General features: G+C 43.2%; 1 protein-coding gene across 1 annotated transcript in view; it reads left to right on the plus strand.

The window, feature by feature from the left end:
* LOC115461476 (protein NOXP20-like) overlaps positions 1 to 22,409 on the plus strand; it is a 127,053-nt gene that overhangs the window by 80,046 nt on the left and 24,598 nt on the right. The window contains exons 9-10 of the mRNA XM_030191297.1: positions 2,669 to 2,751; positions 12,787 to 12,951. Of these exons, the coding sequence (XP_030047157.1) occupies positions 2,669 to 2,751; positions 12,787 to 12,951 (248 nt within the window). The remainder of the gene's footprint in view (positions 1 to 2,668; positions 2,752 to 12,786; positions 12,952 to 22,409) is intronic.

The following is a 22,409-nucleotide window of genomic DNA, read 5'->3' on the forward strand; positions in this document are numbered from 1 at the left end:
TAAGTCGGTCCGGTACAACTTAACATTATCCAATGCAAAAAATAAACAAAAAAAAAGACTAGGTACACTAATCGTTTTGCAAACCACAATAATAATAAAAATCAGCCTTCACATATTGCATAAAGCGACGGCTGGGAGCCTCCTTACCTGCAGCGTTGTAAACGGGTTTGGTTAGCAGCAGTAGCGGCAGCAGCGCCCGGAGGAGAGCTCCGCTGAGCCGTCACGCCTTTCCACGCATCCCAGTGGCAGATCCGCGGCTCGCCACGCTACACAGGGCTCTCCTGGCCCTTGATAAACTCCAACTGTGCTCCAAGACGAAGGTTCTTGACTCCTAACATCCAGTTCTGTTGTTCCTCTCTTCCTTTTTATTCTCTTTGCCCTTTGGCTTTTGAAGTTGCTTTCAGCACTCCCTTAGCTCAGCAAGGTAGCTCCTAGCAAGCTGCACAGGGCAGGGATGTACGTTGGGACTGGCACAAGTTACTCTCTCCTGCTCCTGTCCCAAATTTAGCTGGGAGGGAAGAGAGACACTGGGGATCATAGGAGGAAGATCCCTGCATGTGTCTGGGGAGTGTGAACAACTTATTCCCTGACATTAACAATAATTCTGGCCTCCTCACAGCTGCCGAGCACCGGGCCCTTCACTGCGGCCGCACAGGACCCCAGCCCCGCTGCCGCCACCTGAATCCGCTACCGCCACGACTGTTTTTGGGCTAGTTTTTAACTGAGCTAAAGGATGTTCTTGGCATGCCCAGAGCAGCCAGCATAACGCTTGGCTGCTCTGCACATGCTCAGCTGGCAGACTGGCCTGGAAGGAAATCCCATGCAAATGAGCTAGCAGCGACCAGCTCATTTGCATGCAATTTCCTTGATGCATGCCAGTTTCTTACTGATTCACTAAGGAATCAGTAAGGGAAGGGCTTTAACATTTTTGTTAGTGCATCTAGACCTCAGTCCAGGACAAACAGAGCTATTAAATGAATTGATTTATTATCATAACAAGTTAGAACAGTGAACAGATGAATAAGGTGTAATTAGCAGACAATAACAGGTAAATTAAACAGGAATCAACATTAAACTAACTAAACACTTATTCACTACCTGAGTAGTATCTGGGAAGTTTAGGAAAATTAACTGCTCACAGTCTTTGAACAAGGGTCTCAGTATAGAGGTCTGTACCTGTAGCATGATATGAGTTTAATTGTCAGAGTTTTTGATTTTGATGGATCAGATACAAATGTATATATATTTTTAAAAAATACAGCTGCAAAGACTTATTGGGACAGAATCAGATAAACTGGTCTGGTTTCCCCTTTCCCCTGGAAACTACTGATAACAAAAACTACCTGGGTGCCTTCTAGATGTTATCTGTTAATGCTGTAGGCTTTGGCAGAAAGTTTGTTTTAACACTAAGTGGGAAAGGGTTTTACAGTTTGGAAACTAAGTTGTGCTGCAAGCTAAAATTCAAACTCTAGATTGGGGTTTCCTTTGGCTATCAGATCTGCTCTACACTGATGCAATGATAAACTCTAGAATAGTCCCTTAACTGCTAGCCTATGGAACTATAATAGAGACTTTAACCCCTGGATTCTATATATCATGCTGAGATTTCTGCACGGAACTCAAAGCGTTTTCCATAACAATGTGCATAACCTAATTGGTTAACAAACTAATCAGTGCTGATAATTGATGTTGACAAGTAATTATCAGCACCAATTGGCATAACTTAGAATTTACGTGCACCACTTGCTAAGCATAGTCTGTAACGTGATGCGTGCAAATTCTAAATCGCATAGTTGAAAAGGGGTTGTGGCCGTGGGCATTCCTACAATCTATACATGTTATAGAATACACCCGGTCCAGGCATCAGCATTTACACCAGGTTTTAGTTGGCATAACTTCCCATGGCTAAATTTAGTTATGTGGACCAGCAGTCGGTGTATTCTAATAAACCACATGGAACTTTAGGCTTATTTTGTAAAGTACGCCTAAATTAAGGTATACTTTATAGAATGTACTTAGGTGAATTTCATTTTGGCGCTGAAGTTTTAGGCATGATTTATAGAATCTAGTCCTAAATGCTAAACAAAAAAAACCAAAAACCTGTTACTTAAACTGCCTTTAAATAGAGAAACTTAAAAATAAAGACACTGAGGTTACCTATTTAACTCTAAGGGCCCTGTTTTTAACACACGTTAATCATGTACATGCCTTCAATATTCCTATAGGTGCCTTCATGGTTAGGGCGCACGCTAAGTGTAGACACACTAAAAACACTAACACACCTTAGTAAACAGGGCCCTAAGTCTACCTTTCCCCAAGTTTAAATCAAGTTCCCAGCAAATAGCTTACCAGTGAAGTTCTGTCCTGCTCTGGAAGTTCACACAGCACCTTTTCTGGACAGAGAACTGCAAGTCTGGGCTACTTGTGCCTGTGTTGATTTGATAACTCGCAGAGTTTGCTTAATGAATCTGGGGCCTAAAAGGCAAAGAAGAGTCCAGAAGGACCCCCAGATTATGAATCTGATGTGAAACTTTAATCGTGAAACCTGCAAGCAAAATATCTGATGGACATACTAGGCCAAACGATAATGACATCCAGTAGCACACTGTTTAAGTTGTGTGTATTACTTATTAGAGCAGGAATCATAACAAGATCTTTTCTTTTGCAGGCGAGACAGAAGAATTTGTTAGCAGGCTTACTGAGCTGTTATTTGAATTACATGTTGCTGCCACACCTGACAAGCTCAATAAGGTATCCTTTTAAAAGTATTTTTACTAATCTCCTAGTCATCCCTTGATAACAGTTATGTTCAGAAGTACATTTATAAATGTTTGCATTTTAATATGTCAAATATCCTTTTCCATTCCATTTATAACTTACATTCCGCCATATCTCCAAAGGGATTTATTGTAGATTACAAAAAGAAAAACGTCTCAATCAAATGGAATTACAGAATAACAAATATAAAAATGTAAAACATATCAAACATCAGACTAAATCAAGATCTGAATTCATAAAATGAATACATAAAATACATAAATCTACGCAGACGATGTCATGATCTACATCCTGTTCAAACATGATCTAACAGAAATCACAAATGAAATCAAACACAGCCTCCAAATAACGAATTCATGGGTGGATGCATTCCAACTAAAGCTAAACGCAGAAAAAACACAAGGTCTCATCCTCTCATCACAAAATAACACGAACAAACCCACCACTATAAACAGCCCAGATTACACCCTCCCTGATTCGGACAACCTGAAAATTCTCGGAGTTACAATTGACCAAAATCTCACACTAGAAAGCCATGCGAAAAATATAACAAAGAAAATGTTCCACTCAATGTGGAAACTCAAAAGAGTAAAACCTTTCTTCCCAAGGGAAATATTCTGCAGCCTGGTACAATCAATGGTACTGAGCCACCTAGATTATTGTAACGCCATCTATGCCGGATGCAAAGAACAAATCATTAAGAAACTCCAAACTGCCCAAAATACAGCAGCCAGACTCATATTTGGAAAAACGAAATATGAAAGCACCAAACCCTTAAGAGAAAAACTACACTGGCTCCCATTAAAAGAATGAATTGCATTCAAAATCTGCACCTGGTCCATAAAATCATTCACGGCGAGGCCCCGGCCTTTATGTCAGACCTTATAGACTTACTAACCAGGGACACAAAAAGGTCAGCACGCACATTCCTGAATCTCCACTACTCCAGTTGCAAAGGACTTAAATATAAATCAACATATGCATCTAGCTTCTCCTACATAAGCACGCAAATATGGAACGCACTACCAAATGTCATAAAAACAATGCACGACTTAACAATCTTCCGAAAACTACTGAAAACCAACCTGTTCAAAAAGGCATACCACAAGGGTCCATCCTAAATACTAGATAACGAAACTCTACCAAAACTTGACAAAACCGAACTCTCTACACATGATTGCTTCAGCCACTCTGTCATTAATGAACGTTAACGCACTACCACTCTTCTATTTCTCATACTGAAATGAACTTTCTATATTTGATTGTTTAACTTACTCTATAAGTTACTGTCTAACTTAATCTATCATCTATGAACTTTGTATTTCTCACTCCGGAAATGGCGATCGCCACTAAGGCATAATGTAAGCCACATTGAGCTTGCAAATAGGTGGGAAAATGTGGGATACAAATGCAACAAACAAGTAAATAAATAAATAAATAAATAAAAGCCTTCAAATGTTTTCTAAATAAAAGATAAGAAAAAGCAGATTTTATCTGGTAAGGAATGTTAACTGTGAAGTATGGTCCTTAAATCTACCTAGTATCTAGGACGATCTGTTGGATATAAAAAAGTTTTTATGAGCTCACGCACACTGTCCCCCTAATTCTATAAGTCACCAAAAAATATGCATGCAATTTACTTGAATAGCAAGCAAATATTGGCACTAATTAGATTTAATTGGAATTTATGCATGTAAAAAAAAGGGTGCAGAAATGAGAGGGTCATAGGTGGAACAGGGGCATTCCTAGCATTTACGTGCATCGTTATAGAATAAGGGGAGATACACACTCAGTTTAAGCGTGTACATTTTTACCATGTTTTAGTTGGTGCAAATGGCTGTGCTAAAGTTAGGTGCGATTCCTGGGCATAAGCACTATTAGGAGTGGAGGAGTAGCCTAGTGGTTAGGGTGGTGGGCTTTGGTCCTGAGGAACTGAGTTTGATTCCCGGCACAGGCAGCTCCTTGTGACTCTGGACAAGTCACTTAACCCTCCATTGCCTGCTGCATTGAGCCTGCCATGAGTGGGAAAGTGCGGGGTACAAATGTAACAAAAATAAATAAAAATTCTGTAAACTGCACCTAACTTTAAATGCGGCTTATAGAATAGCACTTTTTTCAGCGCCATATATAGAATTTACCGTTGTATGTATGAAATCATGTTAACAATTAAAAAAAAAAAAAAAGCAATAACTTTGAGGCAGTGCACATAAATGACAACTAGGCAAAAGTGTTTGGTGAATGTGAAAATCTGCTAGTAAATGCTGTAATCAGCCTATCTCAGTGGTATGCTGGTAAATTTTTAACAACAGGCTCTCTCCCCGGTCCACCTCGGCGCCCCCCCCCCCCCCCCCCCCCGTCCCCCTCTGCGCCCCCCCCCCCCCATCCACCTCTGTGCCCCCCCCCAAATTGCAGAGCTGGCTATAGCCGGGGGGTGGGGGGCAATGCATTACTCTCTCCAGGAAAAAACTATTAAATGATCCCAGGTTCCAATCTAATTCATGTTTAATGTGGGATAAAATGCCATAAATAAGTAAATAAATATAAACTTTTAATGTTGAGCACCTGATTCTCAAGGTGAACATATTCCAAACACTATAATGAAAATAAAATGAGTTTTTTTTCTACCTTTGTTGTCTGGTGACTGTTTTTCTGCTCATGCTGGCCCAGTATCCGATTCTGCTGCTATCTGTCCTCTTAACTCCGTTTCCAGGGCTTCTTTTCCATTTATTTCTTACCTCCTTTCTTCTTCATTTCTGGTCCTCAGCTTCTGCCTATTTTCTCCATCCATTTGCAGTTATTCTCCTCTCTTCCTTTTCCCTCTTCTCATCTCATTCCTCACTCTTCCCTCCCCTCCACCCATATCCAGCATTTCTTCTCTCTCCCTTCCCTCTCCTCCACCCATGTCCAGCAACCTTCCTCTCCCCTCCATGCACCCATGTCCAGCAACCCTCCTCTCCCCTCCATCCACCAATGTCCAGCGACCCTCCTCTCCCCCCTGCCCTCCATGCACCCATGTCCAGCAACCCTCCTCTCCCCTCCATGCACCCATGTCCAGCAACCCTCCTCTCCCCTCCATCCACCAATGTCCAGCGACCCTCCTCTCCCCCCTGCCCTCCATGCACCCATGTCCAGCAACCCTCCTCTCCCCTCCATGCAACCATGTCCAGCAACCCTCCTCTCCCCTTCATCCACCAATGTCCAGCAACCCTCCTCTTCCCTGCCCTCCATCCACCCACCCATGTCCAGCAACCCTCCTCTCCCCTTCATGCAACCATGTCCAGTAACCCTCCTCTCCCCTCCATCCACCAATGTCCAGCAATCCTTGTCTCCCCCCTGCCCTCCTCTCCGCCATCTTCCAGCCCTCTCCGCTCCCCTGGTCGTCCATCTTCCATCTGCCCTCTGCTCCCCGATAGTAACCCTGCTGGTTTCCTTTCTGCGCTGCTGCCGCCGCCGTCCTGCCTTAAAAAAATTAATTTTCCCTCGAGGCGGCCAGCGTTGAAGCGAAGGCAGCAGGCTGAGCTCGGTTCCTGCCTTCGTTCCGTTCCTTCGCATCATGGCTCCACCCTTGCACAAACAGGAAATACGTCAGGCAAGGGCGGAGCCATGATGCGAAGGAACGAAACGAAGGCAGGAACCGAGCTGAGCCTGCTGCCTTCGCTTCAACGCTGGCGCACCTCGAGGGAAAATTAATTTTTTAAAGGCAGGACGGCGGCGGCGGCAGCGCAGAAAGGAAACCAGCAGGGCTACTATGGGGAGCAGAGGGCAGACGGAAGATGGATTTGCGGGGCGGGGGAGCGGAGGCGAGCCGGCTCACACGGGCCAACATCCGGCTCGCAAGATGCCAGAAAATTTAACAAACGGCTCTTGCGAGCTGGTGCGAGCCGGCTCCAGCACACCACTGGCCTACCTGTTTTGGTTTCCGCCTTCATTGTAATCCAGATGGTAGCAAGCTTTCTGCTGCTAATCAAAAGGGAACAGTACATTAGGTCTGTCCAAGAAGGTAGCTGCATGGTATGGAAAAGCATTAAACGAACTCCTCTTCTACCGTGCTAGAAGCAGCATCGTGCTGTGTGTACATGTGATGCAGTGTCTATAAATAGCGTCCCTTTGTTATTCCCTGCATCATCACCACAGAATTCTGTACATCTTATGCCCTCATACCAGCCCCAAACTACTAAAGTTACAGAATCTGAAAAAAAAAATGAAGAGAATAATGCACTCCCAAAGTAAGTAGTATATCCATAATGCTTAGAAATAGCTTGTCATAATAATACAGATGAAGGTTCTTACCATGGTACCCTTATTTAAGTGAAACCAGTCTTTTCTTAATAAGAGTATACATTTTTTTTAAAAAGCTGTTTCTTGAGACACAATAACATGCAAAGTCGGAACAATAGGACTCATTCAGAATTGGCATGTGAAATAAATGCTCTTCTAGCTTCCTTAGCACAGTTAATTGGCTAATTAGGATCGTGTGTTTAAATAAAATTGCTTAACAAGTAAACCACCCTGCAGAGTAAATCTGCACAAATGAGTTTGGGCATCCTGTTCTGTATGAAGATCTAAAGTATTTTGAGTTTGGTCTTCTACAGTTTGTGTCCCATATATGGCAAGACAATTTAGGATGGGCTGGAGAGGGTCTTCCGACGGCAACTCCAGTAGTTGGAACGTGAATACAGTGCTGTGCGGACTTCTATGATCTATGACCCAGAAATAGCAAAGAAAGACCAGGATCAAATATTTTATACCAGTTTTATTGTTGGTTTAATGTAACCCCGCAGGGTTAAAGATTTTAAGAATGTTACATGACTCATTTAGGTCCCTGGGTACTGGCATCTAGATTCTGGGGTGGTTGGGGGGTACGGTGCCAGTTCAAGGCAGAAAGAGGCTGCAGTCACCAGGGGTACTGGAGAGCTGGTGACAGCAGCATTCGCAGTGTCTGGGAGCTGCAGCGGTAGGTTCAGGGCCAGCATTGCTGGAGAGCTGTGCGGTATTGTGCTGCGCTGAACCAGCCATTCCGGTGGCAGTGGGGAGTCCATTTGGGCACGTGCACTGGGTGTCGTGTATGAGGGGCAACAGAGGCAGGCTGCATTGGGCCTGCTCGGGGCTTCTTCCACATATGTGCAATTTCCACACGTGCAGAAGCGCCAGAGATCGGGCCTGAGTGGCACCAGTCCAATTTGAGGAGCTGGGCTGGTGCCAGAGGAAAACAACGGGCACAGTTTGCCAGGACAGTGCAGGGGAGCACTCCAGAGAGCCTCCCTGAAGGTTATTTTTTGTTATTGTCACCCTCTTATCTGCAATCCATCTCTTTCAGTCTCTCATCCGCCCAGCTCTCCCTGTTTCTCACCTAACCTACCCCACCCTCTTCCTGTGAGACTGTCCTTGGCATGCTTTTCTGTTTCATTTATACATACTGATATTGATCAACGTTTGCTTATTTCTGATCTGAAGAATAAGGGTTACCTTATTCATATTTTTTGGTGATTTTTGTCACAGTGTATTTGGGAGCACTTGTTTTGTTTGCTCGCACTCTGTTGAAAAATTGGGAGACTTTCGATGATCAAGAAACTTGTCCACCCTTAGGAGCAGATATTTACCCTTGGGTGCTGCTCAATTTGGGTGAGTTAACACTCTGAGAATCTCTTCTTCACTTTACAAACCTTTTATAAAACATTCACATAAAGTTTTCAGGGTATTTTTAAATACCAGAGAGAGAGTTGGGAATTGTATTAAGAAGTTTGCTTAACTCCAAAAAGAGAGCCACCTGAAGCCCCCGCCTCAGTTGGCCTAATGGTTGGGCCGTCCCTGGCTACAGATACCATAGTATTTAAAGCAATTTTTTTTTAAATTATTTTCTGTGTGTCAGAGCATTTCATAAACTGTGATGGGATTTTGTGCAATGTTCAATCTGTGAAGTATATTGAACCAGTTTTATACAGCAGACTTGGAAAATACAAGATTTGTAAAGCTGCTTGAAGAATTTTGATGGCACTGCTTTTGGTTATTTTATTTTTCTTATATGTTTATGATTATATGTTAGCTTTTAGTGTTTTTATGATTGTGTATGCATAATGTGTCTAGTTTTTAGGTAGAATATCCTATATAATAAAACGCACCTCCAACTTTCTGAAGTTGACTGCATGGCTGAGGCATTCCTGCTCTCTGTATCCATCTCCTGAATTGACATCACGTACTTCCGGGTTTGTCACAAGCAGAAGTGACCAACCACATGAGGTTTCTCGGCTTCAGAATGTTGGAGGTGCATTCTATTAAATAGGATTGGTCAGTTCCTTGAAGCACAGCCGGAGTTCAGCGTCCTGCTCAGACACCAGAGAGAGAGGGGGGGGCTGACACCAGAGAGAGAGAGGGAGTGAGGGAGGGGGGGCCTGACACCAGAGGGGGGGGGAGGTATCTCTGTCACACACACACTCTCTCTCTCTCACAGGCAATGTCTTTCTCTCTCTCACTCTCACACACAGTCACTCACACACTCTCTTGGTCTCATACACTCAGTCTCACAGAGAGTCTGTGTCTCACACACACTCTCTCTCTCGCACACACTGTATCTGTGTGAAACACACTCTCTCTCTCTCAGGGCCGGTCTTAGGGCGAGGCGACCGCATAAGGCCCCACGCGGCGCGCCTGAAGTCGCCCCGCCCGCTGCTCCTACCCCGACAGTCGACTGCTGCTCCCACACCCTGTTCTGCCTTAAAAAAAAAATTTTGCGAAGCGCCAGAGTGGCAGGCAGCGCTGTAGCAATGAAACTCTTATCAATGGCATGCAAATCTCCCTGTCGGATCTCACACTCCTGGAGCCATGTGTGTCTCTCTCCTCCATTCTTCCCAGGAGATAACTGGCTAGTTGACAACAAATAATATGTCCTTGGATGAAGTCATCATGGTATGCTCAGCAGTAATTTTCCTTTTTGTAACAAAGCTGGTTTCTGATGGTTACTGATGCATACAGGCCACAGGCTGTAAAATCCATATTGCTATAACAGAATGGTTGTATAGGGCAAGACCAGCAAAGGTGAGATCTTAGGTAAATACTCCTACAGACAGAATATCCACATTACTTCACATTCAGGTTACATTAGAATTTCAAATGATTGTATTAAAATCTCTTTGTTGTCAGTTGGATTTGTCCCCAACTCAAACTAAACTAGATATTTTATTAGCTATAGCAATTAAAACAGTTTTATTAGAATGGAAGGATAGCTCTAACGTTTCTTTTTCCTTTTGGTGGAATACTGTCTGTCTCATTTACAAATATGAAGCTAAGATTGCTGAAAAATTGAATAACATTGCTAATTTTCTTAAAGTTTGGAAACCTATTGATCAATTCTGCTTGCATAAGCCCTAATGATCTTTACTGTTTATCTTCTTAGCCAAGATCAGAATATCTCATTAACTGCATAGTATAATGCCAATTGTTGTTATACTGTTACTTGAAAATTTTAATAAAGATAATTTGAGCAAAAAAAAAGAAATAAGTAGTAATGATAATGTAGTATCTCTGCTGACTTCTATTTCTACACATCCTGAGTACCTTTTGTGTGAAATATGCCAGATTTTTTTTAATCACTTAGCACTTGTCCTGAAATTTCCCCTTTTACAGCAGCTTCTGTTGTGAAGAACCCAAAGTTATCTGGTTAACTTTAGGCCTGCTATTTGGTCAGCCTGAGTGACCCTGGCAATTATGATTGGCCAGTGCTGAATATCTATCCTGACCAGACAAAGTGAAACTATGCCCCAGGAACACCCCCAGCATCATCTTTTAATAAATGAATGTATTCTACAAAACATGTATCCACTGAGCTGGAAGGGTGAGCTATTTCAGCCATCATGGTTTGTCTGGCTAACTCCAAAAGTTAATCACACAAACCCTTTGACTATGGACCTCAGTGCTCCTGATCCCACAAGCAGGATGAACCTGAGTTTACTATCAGGCTTATTGTCGAAAGAGAAAGACGCCAATATTTCGACCCAAATCGGGAGATGGGCGCCTTTCTCCCGTGGGCGCCCAAATCGGTATAATCGAAAGCCGATTTTCGGTGCCTCCAACTGCAGTCTGTCACGGGAACGAACAAAGTTGACGGGGGGGGTGTTGGAGGCATGGTGAAGGCGGGACTGGGGCGTGTTTATCAGCCGAGGAGAGATGGGCGCCCTCGGCCAATAATGGAAAAAAGGAGGGCGGCAGTAGTGAGAATTTGGGCTGCTTTTTTTGGACCCTTTTTTTCACAAACAAGTCCCCCAAAAGTGCCCCAACTGCCCAGATGACCACCGGAGGGAATCGGGGATGACCTCCCCTGACTCCCACAGTGGTCACTAACCCCCTCCCACCAAAAAAAAGAACTTTAAAAACTTTTTTTTTCCAGCCTGTATGCCAGCCTCAAATGTCATACCCAGCTCCATGCCAGCAGTATGCAGGTCCCTGGAGCAGTTGTTAGTGGGTGCAGTGCACTTCAGGCAGGTGGACCCAGGCCCACCCCCCTACCTGTTACACTTGTGGTGGTAAATGGGAGCCCTCCAACCCCCCCCCCCAAAGCCCATTGTATCCACATGTAGGTCCCCCCTTCACCCATAAGTGCTATGGTACTGGTGTAGAGTGGTGGGGAGTGGGTTTTGGGGGGGATTTGGGGGGCTCAGCACCCAAGGGAAGGGAGCTATGGACTTGGGAGGTATTTTACTGGATTTTTTAAAAACTTTTTACAAGTGCCCCCTAGGGTGCCCGGTTGGTGTCCTGGCATGTGAGGGGGACCAGTGCACTACGAATCCTGGCCCCTCCCACGACCAAATGCCTTGGATGTGTTCGTTTTTGAGCTGGGCGGCTTCGGTTTCCATTATCGCTGAAAACCGATACCGCCCATCTCAAATCCGCCCAAATCCGATGCATTTGCCCGGCACCAACCGTATTATCGAAACAACAGATGGACGCCCATCTTTTTCGAAAATACGGTCTGTCCTGCCCCTTCGCGGACCCATCCTCGGAGATGGGCGTCCGCGTTCAATTATGCCCCTCTATATGGCATGCTAATCTAATCTACAGGATTTATAGACTGCTTAATCCCAGAATATGGTCTAAAGAGGTTTACACTAGTACACAATTTGGGTATTGAATATTACAGCAGAAGAATTGTACAAATTTAGCCTAAACGTTTCTGGAATAAATAAGCTTTTAAACATTTACAGAACAAGGAACAAGGAGGCAGTTGTTTAATAGATTGTTCCAAATTTGAACTGCTTGGTAAAGAAAAGGTTTAGTCGGTTTTGGAGGAGATCTGATTTGTTCACTAATTCTACAGATAGAAAACAAAACTTGAGATGACACTTCAGCACAACCAAGCTAAAAGTCAAATATGCCGCTCTTCCTTGAGGGCACATATACTGGGTTAATGGTGCTTGTGTTTAAATGAATTTCAAAACAACCAATGATTCAGTTTGGGACATGTTGTTGAGATTATTAAATAAAGACTTCCTAAACATAATAACATAGTAGATGACATCAGATAAAGACCTGCAGGTCCATCCAGTCTGCCCAACAAGATAAACTCATTGTATGTGATACTTTATATGTATACCTGTCCTTGATTTGTCCTTGCCATTTTCAGGGCACAGACCGTAGAAGTCTGTCCAGCACTGACTTTGCTTCCCAATTACCAGTGTTGCCACCCAATCGCCACAAAACTTCTGTGAATCCATTCCTTCTAAATAGGATTCCGTTGTTTATCCCACGCATTTTTTAATTCAGTTACCGTTTTCATCTTCACCACCTCCCGCAGGAGGGCATTCCAAGTATCTACAACCGAGAAAAAATACTTCATGACATTAAAATACTTCCTGACACTAAATAATACTAAAAAAAAATACTTCCTGACACTAAAAATGAATATCTCCCGTCCTTCCTTTCTAGCCTGCACTTAGAAAATGCTTTTTTTCTGTTGATGCTATGGTAACGTTTCAAGTAACCCCATTAAAGCAGAAAGATTTCTTCTTCATTTTTCAGGCTAGGAAGAAAGCTCATGACTGGGTAACGGAGGCACATATTTCTGTTCCACTGGATGCCAAAGAGAACATGGAGCAAACATATACAGAGACAGAAGAGAGAGAAAACAGTGAAACAAACGAACAGCACAGCGGAACCGATGAAAAGAAAAGCAAGACTTTGGAGGTAACGGTACATTTTGAGCTGGACACGTTATTAGTGCAGTTCTCATCCACCCATCTGACCCTTCATAGAAACCCCTTATTCCACAGTGACTTTTCAAAGAGGAATTCATGCCCAGTCATACTTTGTTGGGCATATCTACAATATTTGATGTGGTTCAGCCTCAGCTATAATAATGGTATTCTTTTTCAGTTTTGTTTTATGTTTAAACGTTTTTTATTGACATTGCAGCAACACAAACATTGTCATACAGGCTCTGCATGTAACGGCCATCCAGCCTCACTCTAAATATACAACAATTGCTAACTAACATACAGCATTTGTGAATTTTATGCCAACATTTATTACCCCATCAAATATACCTATCTCCCCCCCGCCCTCTCCCATTCCCTTCCTTAACCACCCCTTTACCCCAGACCTGGAAAATCATTCAATAACAGCCCGTGGAGTTCACCCTGTATTTAAAAGTAAACTACGACCTCTATGGCTTAGACTTTGCAAATAAGGGCCCCAGACAGCCAAAAATGTGACTCTCTTTTTCTGTGAGAACCTAGATTCTCCAGCCTCCCAAGACACCAGCTGATGCAACTGGTTTCTCCAGTGCTAGTATGCCGGAGGATCCTTGACAGTCCAGTACTGTAAGATACATTTCCTGGCCAGTAAGCTCATCTTACGGAGCATTAATGTTTCAAAGCGGTTCCGCCCTCTAAAGGACCCTGGAATGTCTAAAATCAATTGTTCAGCTGTCCCCAAGATCCGTAGCCCCAGCCGCTCCTCCCAAAAACCTCGGACTTGTGTCCAAAACCTTTTCAAAGTTGGGCAGCTCCAAAACATATGCAGCATTGTGCCCGGATGTCTTCCACATTTGAGACAATCTGGACTACGATTCCCTCCCATATGTGCTAGTTGAGCTGTAGTTACATAACCCCTATGAATACAGCGATAGGCACATTCTCTCAAGCGAGCATCTGATACTAACAGGGGTATTCGTGCTATCGATTTGGTGATATCCCATGATGTTACCACAACTCCCAATTCCTTTTCCCAAGCACTCCTCAGTTGTCTATAGTCCCTGGGGGGTCGCCATCCTGATATTGTTTTATGAAGCAAGGATATTGTGAGTTCGCCCTCACCTAATGAGTGAAAAAATTCTCGTACCTTTTCCCCCAACCGAGTTCTCAGAGGATCTCCCGGTAGAGAAGTGATATAGTGCCGCACTTGTCGTATAGCAAATCTATTCCCCCAGGAGTCACCTACCTTCCCCAATAATTCCTCATCGGTAAGGGGCTGCCCATCTTCACCCACCAGGTGTTCCAAATTAGAAATTCCCCACCTAGCCCATTCAACAAAATGTCGGCTTGACAATCCTGGCAAAAATGCGCCATTCCCACATAGGGTTATCAAATCCGTTGTGGTTGGGTCCCCCCCTAATTGTCGTATAAGCACTCCCCACACCTCTCGGAGCGATCGCAACATCACACTTTTACTTAATCCTTCCGGTAGATCTCGTGTTTTGTGGTGTAAAAGCGAAAAAAGCTGATAAGGTTCCCAAAGTGCTGCCTCCAGCGCTGTGGGAGTGTATCGTTGTGTATCTAAACACCAATCTCCTAGATAACGCAACTGGCACGCTTGATTATATAGTTCTAAATTTGGCATGCCCATTCCTCCTCGGCTCCAGCTGCCTACTAACCGTGAGAAACGAACCCGTGGCTTCTTGCCTCTCCAACAAAACTTTGATGCTAACTTGTAAAAACTCTTCAAGTCTTTCCGTCGGAGCCAAACCGGAATGGTCTGCATCACATAGAGCCACTTGGGGAACAACACCATTTTAATCAAGTTTACTCTCCCTAACACTGATAATGGCAAGTCCATCCATCCTTGCAGCACCTGCTGGGTCTCCTCTAACAGCCAAGTAATATTAAGACCATATAACCGCGTGAGATCCATAGGCAACAAGATTCCTAGATACTTAAAGGAGGTGTGTGCCTTCCTCAGAGGGAACTTGCCTCTCCACCACCTCCACACTTCCTCCGAGGAGGCCAAGGCCTCCAATTTCTCTAAATTTAAACTGAGGCCCGCATAGCCTCCGTATTCGGAGAAGATCTCTAATAGAGCGTTCAAAGATTCTTGTGGGTCTGTTAAATGGACGAAGATGTCATCTGCGAAAGCCGCTACTTTAAAGACCTCGTTCCCTATCTTTACCCCTGCTACCGCTTTCTGTTCCTCAATTTCTCTAAACAAGGGATCCAGTGTCAGCACAAATAATAACGGTGACAGAGGACAACCTTGGCGGGTTCCCCGACCTATTTCAAACTCTTTTGTCTCTATCCCATTTACCGATATTCTGGCCTTTGGCGTTGAATACAATGCTTTGATCCCTGATAAAAATCTAGCCGTGAAGCCATATTTCTGAAGAACAGCATATAGGAAATTCTATTTTACTTTATCAAAAGCTTTTTCAGCGTCAAAGCTTATTAGCAAAGAATTTTCCTTCCCTCGACATCTGGCTTCTAAGGATGTCAAAACCTTGCAAACATTCTTAGTGATTTTCCGTCCCCTTACAAACCCCACTTGGGAGTCGTGTATAAGCTTAGGTAGAATTCTCGCTAATCTGTTTGCTAAGATCTTAGCCATCAATTTCACTTCATAATTTAGAAGCGAAATAGGCCTATATGATTCAACTAGTTCCGGGTCCTTCCCTTTCTTGGGGAGTACTATAATACAAGCTGTGTTTAAATCCGGAGGCATCCTTTCCTGCTCTATTAATATGTTAAACATTGCAGCTAGGGGCTCAGTTATTTCTTCTCCCATGATCTTATAAAATTCCGCTCGGTAGCCATCTACTCCCGGTGCCTTAAGCAGTGCGCTTTGGTTAATCGCCAGAAACACCTCATCTGATGTAATAGGAGAATTAAGTTGCTGCGCATCTTGAGGGGACAGTGTTGGTAATCCCATCTGATCTAAGTAAGAGTCTCCTGATAGACCATCGTCTGGCGGGGCCTCATATAATCTTTGGTAGTATTGATAAAAACTCTCACTAATCTCCTTGTCCGTATGGATTCGTTCTCCCTGCCTCTTCTTCATAGTCAAGATCCTAGTTTTACCCTGTTTGGTTGCAATCAGGCGCGCCATCAAACGACCACATTTGTCCCCATGCTTATATAATTGGTATTTATAATAGATTTGCGATTTAACTGCTTTATAATGAAGTATTTCATTTAATTTAGTCTGCAAGAGCATTAAATGTTGTCCATTCTCAGTGGAGGCCTGTTGCCCATATCTTCTCCGAGCTCTGCATACTAACTGACTCAGCCTCAGTATCTCTCTATTCCTAGTCTTTCAGTTTTGTTTTAAATAAATAAATTATTGTAAACTCTAAACTCTATAGGCCCAATATTCATAGGAAGTTATACACTCATCGGCAGCTAGTAAACATATAACTTTTTTATTCATGTATTTTAAGATATTTCGGGGATAACTGGTTGCCTATATGTAATTTCAATTTATTTTATTATAATCTATGTAAACTGCTTAGACATGATTTCAGAAAAGGCAGTATAGCAAGCAGATTTATTAAACACAAAAGCCAAGTAAGACCCTATTTCCAGCTTATTTTATAAAGATATGTAGGCGCCAGGACTGCTACCCCCCCCCCCAGACCGCTGCATAGCCAGACCAAAAAAATTGGGGCTGGAGCCTAAAGTGTGTGTGGGGGGTACATTTAGCCCACCTCCCTGCTTCTACTCCACATATCTTGGCTGATGGGGTTTCCCAAGCCCCACCAGCAGAAGCTTTCCTCCGGCACTGTTCTCCACCGTTTTGCCTGCCCTGCGGCTTGACGTGAGGGGAAAAGCAGCCACAAGTTAGGCAATGTGGTGGAGAACAGCTCTGGAGGAAGGCTTCTGCTGGTGGGGCTTGGAGATCCCTGTCAGCTAAACCAGAGACCCTGAAGCCCTGTGTTTGCTCCTCCCCAGCCTCTAAGGGGGGGGCCCGGTTCCAGAGTTTTCTGTCTTCTGCTTCCATCAGGACGTGATCACCTGGGTCCTGTCAGGAGCAGGAGAGCGACAGACCCCAGCGCTGGGCCCCCTTTGAAGGCCAAGCCCAGGGGAGTCTTGCCCCCTCTGGCCCTGGTAGGCGCCTCTTTACCTTTATAAAATACTAGGGTAAACTGGCAGAAGTTGCAGCCAGATTGGAGCCACTGGTATTTCCGCCTAGTGTGGAAACAGGTGTAAATGCTCCACATACACACATATTTTATAAAATACATGCATAAATCACAGCTCCACCCGCACTTCACCCTGACTCCACCCCAGAATACACATACAAACGAGTCTTGTCACTGGGGTAGTTTTAGAAAATGCCTGCAAAACAGTAAAATTACCCCCTATACAAATAGGGGGAAATTCTATATATATGGCGCCTTAAAACTCTGCACCGTAAAACTACACTATTAGTGTAATTCTATAAAGTACTCCTAAAGTTAGACGTACTTTATAGAATATGCTCATGTGCTGTTCTTGCGCCTAAAATTTAGGCGCATCCATTTTGGCCAACTAAAACCAGGCCTAAATACCTGCACCTAAGTAAGACATAGATCACTATTCTATAATAGTGTTCATAGTTTTTTGAAATGCCCACAACCTGCCCATTCCACGCCCATGGTCACACCCCTTTTTTGACTGTGCGCATTAGAATTTGAGCAGGGACTGTCTTTTTGTGTATGGTGTACAGCGCTGCGTATGCCTTGTAGCGCTATAGAAATAAGTAGTAGTAGAATTTACATGCCCTGCATTATAGAATACATCTAGAAAGTTGTGTGCATGAATTCTAATTAAAACTAATTAGTGCGCTAATTGCTTGTTAATATCCAATTATCGGGCTGATTGGCTTGTTAATCAACTAAGTTGTGTATGCAATTTGGCCACCCGGCCAAATTAGTGTGCACAACTTAAGGCGCCATATATAGAATTTGGGGGATAGTGTTGTACCAAAAATCCCTTTAACCAGCCAAACACGATCTGTATAGTGAAAGAGTGGAGTGGCAGAATTATCCAGTTACAGTGATATTCATCTGCTGCCCAGATATTTGAGTCCAAGTCTCCTAACTATTTATTACCACTGACTGTGGCCCTTATTTTAGAAGCCCTATCCACAATTTACAGGTGTAAGTATTGGTATTTACATGTGTGTATCATACATGTGGAAAACCCAATTTTAGAAAGCTGGTATTTACACGTGTAGCTTGCAGGGGTTGTGATTTGGGTGGGACTTAAGCAGATTAAAATCTAGAAGAAAAAAACAGAAGAACAAACTTCCACAGCTCTCAGGTCAGAACAACAAAAAAACAACAGAGGTGACACAAACCACACTAAGTGCCACAAATTTCTTTATTGTAGATCAAACTAGACTCGACATGGGCCGTGTTTCGGCCTTTTGGCCTGAATCAGGATTCTGTATTCTGTAGTGTGTCACAATGTCGCCTATAGGTTCAATGGATCCTCAAACCTATGTAGTATGAGAGAAAACACTCAGTCATGGTGGTAATGCCAAACGAATAGATATTGCGTAATCACCAAACAATTTGGTTGTCTGTCGATATAAACTTACACTTCAAATGAATGCCAAACTGCTAATCCAGAAATCCAAACCCGCATCTATCTATCTCTCCTTTATATCAATGGACTACCACACTGTTTAGCGATTGTGCAATGGACAACCTTATCGTTCGGCATTACACCCTGCTGGAGTGTTTTCTGTCATACTACATAGGTAAATCTACCCATGTATTCCCCATTTCAGAAAGGGAGTTCCCCCTTGTACCTGTAAGTTTGTAAAAAGTGTTCATTTGAGCCAGCCCTTTACAGGAGAGATTAAGGGGTGTGTTTACTAGGGTGCGTTAGCGTTTTTAACGCGCCTGTAAATTTAAGGCACATTAAACACTAATGTGTCTATACATTTCTATGGGCGCATTAGCGTTTAACCATTTATGCGCGTTAAAAACACTAATGCGCCCATAGCGCTGCTTAGTAAACATAGGTCTAAGCGAGTTCTTCCTCTTAATCTCTGTTATTTCGCCCTCCAAAATGAAACTAAGTATTGCAGCCTCTGTTATTAATTTGCAGCATGTATGCGCATAGATTTGCAAAATAGCAGGCACACAGATGTAACTTACATCTACAAGTTGCTGTATCACACGTAAGTTATGAAGTACCAATGTGTGTGTGTAACTTACTGTGTAAATTGCTGAGTTCCTTTGTTCAGTTTTTCAAGCTGTACCTTTGTAAAATGGATGCTTCCAGGCAAAATACAAATGCACACCTTTACGTATTTTAGAAAAGGCTCTGCGTTGACAGATCTTTTTCTAAAATGCTACCAGAATTTTGTATATGCCACAACCTGGATATATAAATTCCAGTTTCTATTTTCTATCTAAAATGCACCTGTGGCATGAAGTATACATATTAATTAAGTGCCATTTGCAGAGGCAAAAGGGACATACAAGCGTAAAGAGCGCTTTCTAAAAATCTGGGGGTGTTATCTGGATGGGATGACTCATACAGGGAGAAGTCGAATTCTTAACACTCTGTAATATTTTTGGGTGTCAATTGTGATAACAGAAGACTCATTTATAGGTAAATAGGGGAGGAGGGGGATCTTATGATCAAGATGTGATATTGGTTATAATATATAGCCGAAACTGGAGGATAATAAATGAAAACACATAAGACATTGGAGGTTGATACTATTATACTTTATTATGTAAATGATGTTACTCCTTTTCTTTTGTCAATAATATCACAATAATATATCAGCTTGTTGGAGGGGAGGAATGGGGAAGGGAGGGAGGGGAGAAAGGAGAATATGGGGGGGGGAAATTATTACAAAAAATATTGTTGATGATATATTTAGTTGACTGCGATGTATATATACTCATTTTGGTGTTGTATAATGGTCTGTTATTACGATAATACAATAAAAAAAGTTGAAACATAAGTGCCATTTGCTTCCATTGCTGAAAATTCATCCCTCTTTGTCTTCATGCTTTTGTGGATTCTCATATTTCTGGCATATTTAGAGGGGCATAATCGAAGGGGGCGCCCAAGTTTTACTGAGGATGTCCTCGCAGAACATCCTGGCGAAGGGGTGGGGAAACCCGTATTATCGAAACAAGATGGGCGTCCATCTTTTGTTTCGATAATACGGTCGGGGACGCCCAAATCGCGAAATTTAGGTCGACCTTAGAGATGGTCGTACCTGATTCTCTGCCATAATGGAAACCGAGGATGTCCATCTCAGAAATGACCAAATCCAAACCCTTTGGTCGTGGGAGAGGCCAGCATTCATAGTGCACTGGTACCCCTCACATGCCAGGACACCAACCGGGCACCCTAGGGGGCACTGCAGTGGACTTCAGAAATTACTCCCAGGTGCATAGCTCCCTTACTTTGTGTGCTGAGCCCCCCAACCCTCCCCACAAAACCCACTCCCCACAAGTGTACACCACTACCATAGCCCTAAGGGGTGAAGGGGGGCACCTACATGTGGGTACAGTGGGTTTATGGTGGGTTTTGAAGGGCTCACATTTACCACCACAAGTGTAACAGGTGGGGGGGGGGGCTGGGTCTGCCTGCCAGAAGTGCACTGCACTCACCAAAACTGCTCCAGGGACCTGCATACTGCTGTCATGGAGCTAGGTATGACATTTGAGGCCGGCATAGAGGCTGGCAAAAAATATTTAAAAAGTTTTTTTTTTTTCTTTAGGGTGGGAGGGGGTTGGTGACCACTGGGGGAGTAAGGGGAGGTCATCCCCAATTCCCTCCGGTGGTCATCTGGTCATTTTGGGCACCTTTTTGAGGCTTGGTCGTAACAAAAAATGGACCAAGTAAAGTCGCCCAAGTGCTCGTCAGGGATGCCCTTCTTTTTTCCGTTATCGGTCGAGGACGCCCATGTGTTAGGCACACCCTAGTCCCGCCTTCGCTATGTTTCTGACACGCCCCCCTGAACTTTGGTTGTTCCCGCGATGGAAAGCAATTGAGGACGCCCAAAATCGGCTTTCGATTACGCCGCATGCAGTCTCAGAAAAGCATCCAACAAAGCCGAAATAGTTCACCAGTGGAATGCCCCAGTGCACTAATGGAGTTCTATAACTTGTGCTGTTTAACATATTCATAAATTATCTGGTGGTGGGAGTAAATTCATGATTAACCCATATGTATACGTGATCTTTCTTTGCCATTTTCAGAACACAGACCGTAGAAGTCTGCCCCCGCTGTCCTTAGGTCCCAGCTACTGGAATTGCCATTGAAGCCCTCTCCAGCACATCATAATCTGTCTTGCCATGCAAGGGACACACAATAGAAGTCTGCAGTGTGCCTGCAGCTGCTAAAAACCAAATAGAATATTAAAAAAAGGTTGGAAAACCAAATTGAAAATCTCATTATGCCTCTCTGTATAGATTCCTGATGCAACCACACCTTGAGTATTGTGTGCAGTTCTGGTCATCCCATCTTAAAAAGGATATAGCACAACTAGAAAAGGTTCAGAGGAAGGAGAAAAAAATGATAAAAGTGTTGGAACACCTTCTTTATGAAGAGAGGCTAACGGGTTAGGGTTCTTCAGCTTGAGGAAAGACGACTAAGAAGGGATATGATAGATCAAGAGTGGAGTGGAATGGTTAGGAGAATGGCTGTTTAGCTTGTCAAAAACTGAAACAAGAGGACACTCCATGAAACTTAACAACCAGCAGATTGAAAATAAATCATATTTTATAACTTGAGTATTTTTTTTTAATTACAAATTGCAAGCTTACAACTTACTATGAGAATACAAATATACTTTTTTTTTTCATGCAACATAAGCTGTGGAATCCATTTCTGGACAATATTGTCAAGGTGACCAACAGAGTAGGATTCAGAAGAGGTTTGGACATGTTCCTGGAAGAAAACTCCATTAAAAAATTATTAGCAGGTAGACTTGGGAGGGGAACTACTTTAGAGAGGACTGAATGCTGAATTTGATGGACCTTGGTTTGACCCAGCATCGCTTTTCTTATGTTCTTATGAGGTTAAGCCCTGAAATCCAGATGTTCAAGACCAGCTGTTACCTAATATAGAACCGATTCCAGTAGATCCACAGATCAAATGCAAGGTTACCCAGAAGGTTATATATATGATGCCCTAGAGGAGCAGTAGATACTGTATCTAACAGGTAGTACTGTGTGTTTCTTTGAAGGAAAGAGGGTAATTCTGTAACTGGATGCCTAGTAGGAATCTGTTCTTTTAAGGAATGTAGGCACCTACTTTCTTTTATAGAATACTAGTACTACTACTATTTAACATTTCTAAAGCACTACCAGGGTTACGCAGCGCTGTACAATTTAACATGGAAGGACAGTCCCTGCTCAAAGAGCTTACAATCTAAAAGACAGGTGTACGATCGTAACAATAAAAATATTTACCTAT

The sequence above is a fragment of the Microcaecilia unicolor genome, chromosome 2 (assembly GCF_901765095.1).
Source record: "Microcaecilia unicolor chromosome 2, aMicUni1.1, whole genome shotgun sequence".
Classification (NCBI taxonomy): Eukaryota; Metazoa; Chordata; class Amphibia; order Gymnophiona; family Siphonopidae; genus Microcaecilia; species Microcaecilia unicolor.